Source organism: Helianthus annuus, chromosome 15, assembly GCF_002127325.2.
Source record: "Helianthus annuus cultivar XRQ/B chromosome 15, HanXRQr2.0-SUNRISE, whole genome shotgun sequence".
Classification (NCBI taxonomy): Eukaryota; Viridiplantae; Streptophyta; class Magnoliopsida; order Asterales; family Asteraceae; genus Helianthus; species Helianthus annuus.
The window spans coordinates 52997862-52999958 of NC_035447.2; the positions used below are offsets into that span (position 1 = coordinate 52997862).

Here is a 2097-nt window from a genome sequence, read left to right on the forward strand (position 1 = left end):
ACTTACTGTGTGTATGAAAATTAATCTAAACGGTGCAATTATTTGCATTGCTACGTTGCTACAGGATTTGATAAGCTCGGTACCAACCGGTACCGAAACCGTTACCGAAATCCCCAAAAGTGGGTACCGGTACCGAATATACCTGGTACGGTACGGTTCGGTACCAGTCGGTACTGGTACGGCACCGGTATTCGAGGGTAAAAACCGGTGAATACCGGTACCGAAAATACATCCGGTTTGATAAATTTGACACCAATACCGGTAACCGATACCATTTGCTTATTAGTTAGTGAGTTACTATTCATTCAATTTGATTTTTAATTTTAATTTAATTAATTTAATTAATTTAATTTAATAATAATAATAATAATAATAATAATAATTAAAATTAATTAAATAATAATTAATAATTAATTAATTAATAATTAATAATATATAAGGTAAAGGTAACTGGTAACTAGAGATTTTTGTCAAGCATATACTTTTATAGTAAGCTCAAGGCTTATTACTACAGGCTTTATATTTAAATACACGTATCTGAGCTTAGATAACTGTATAAAACAAAATTTACCGTATAAAACTATAAAACAGTATAATGGCATTCTCGTAAATAAACCTCCAAACAGGGGCGTTTGAAGAGGTCAAAGCAAGTTGCCCCTTTTTGCTGTTGGGTATAACATCCCACCCCATCTTCTTATCTTTCTTCTCCCTTCCTTCTATTCCGTTTCCAGTGTTCCTCAAGAGAGAGAAACTTCTAGAGAGAGAGAAACCCAAGATCTACAAACATGAAACCCTGCTGCGAGCTTTGCAAATCTCCGGCCAAGATCTACTGCGACTCAGACCAGGCTAGCTTATGCTGGACCTGCGACAATAAAGTCCATTCCGCAAACTTCCTCGTTGCACGCCATTCCAGAACCCTCCTCTGCTGCAAGTGCCACTCTCCGACGCCGTGGACGGCCGCCGGAGAAAAACTCGGCCCCTCCGCGGTGTCGATTTGTGAGAAATGTGTGATGGAGGACACTTCCGATGATGATGATGAAAGTGAAGAAGAAAATAATGAAGATGATGACTACGATGAAGACAGTGAAACCGAGCTTCATGTAGGAGATGATGACCATAATCAAATAGTGCCGTTATGTTATACCCCACCTCCGCCTGCTAGTTCTTCCAGTAGTGACGATTGTTCTGTTGGTGATACAACCGTTTTCGTGAAGCGAAAACGTGTTAACGATACAGACCTTTGTGAGGTACAAGATTTATTTTTATTTATTTATTTATTTATTTTTTTTTTTTTGTGATGTTTGCGATCAATTTCGTTAATCTCGGATATATGAATTTAATTTAGGATATTGGTGAAGGTTTATCGGGGCAAAAGAACCAGCGGGTGGTGTGTGCAGAGGGTTGTAGTGAAGCAACTGAAGGTAACAAAGGGAGGTTATATAATTTCATATCTTTAACTTCTGAGGGGATGGGCGAGAAATTGAAAAGCAATTGTGACGCGGGCAAGATCTCTGACGAATGTACAACAAGGACCGTCGGAATAGATTTGAACTCGTCGGAATAGTAGTTGTTGTAGTAGAAAGTTTTTATGCTCTGGTTAACTTAACAATACAATACAATACGGAATGTTAGTATCGATCATATGAACATAACCATGGTTTTATTTGGGTTATTGTTAGAGGTTAGTTTAAACAAATTTCTTTATTATGGATCGTGTTTTTTTATTTTTTTATTGTTATTTGAGTTTATTAATTATTATGTTTGGTTGAATCTGTTGATGGTTTTCTAATTCACTGTTCCGTTACATCTTGACGTGTTCGATCAACTGTCATCTATCTACGAATGTGGGAATTGGATGGTTTGATTTTGATATGTGAGTGACGGGTGGTGTGCTGTGAGCCACGAGCAGGTGTTGTGTGTCACTTGTCTTGCTCTTCATTCATGTGCATAGCACTGACGGAGCTAGCCCATTAACTTAGAAGTATCCTAGATTTTTTTTTTATCATGCGCTCGGTCAACTGCAACGATTTCAACAGGGACGATCATGACGTTTGGTTTCCAATTACCACTCATAATTAAAAGGTTTATTTTATTGTT

General features: G+C 37.6%; 1 protein-coding gene across 2 annotated transcripts; it reads left to right on the forward strand.

Annotated features, from left to right (window-relative positions):
- The first annotated feature begins 691 nt into the window (after positions 1–691).
- Positions 692–1760, forward strand: LOC110911630 (zinc finger protein CONSTANS-LIKE 9). 2 transcript variants are annotated; one of them, XM_022156253.2, is made up of 2 exons: positions 692–1247; positions 1359–1760. In XM_022156253.2, exons 1-2 carry the CDS (start codon positions 786–788, stop codon positions 1455–1457), a joined length of 561 nt encoding a protein of 186 aa, XP_022011945.1. In that variant the 5' UTR covers positions 692–785; the 3' UTR covers positions 1458–1760. The 2 variants fall into 2 exon arrangements, with proteins under 2 accessions (XP_022011945.1, XP_022011944.1); XM_022156252.2 differs by having other exon boundaries at positions 694–1247; positions 1346–1760.
- The last annotated feature ends 337 nt before the right edge of the window (positions 1761–2097 follow it).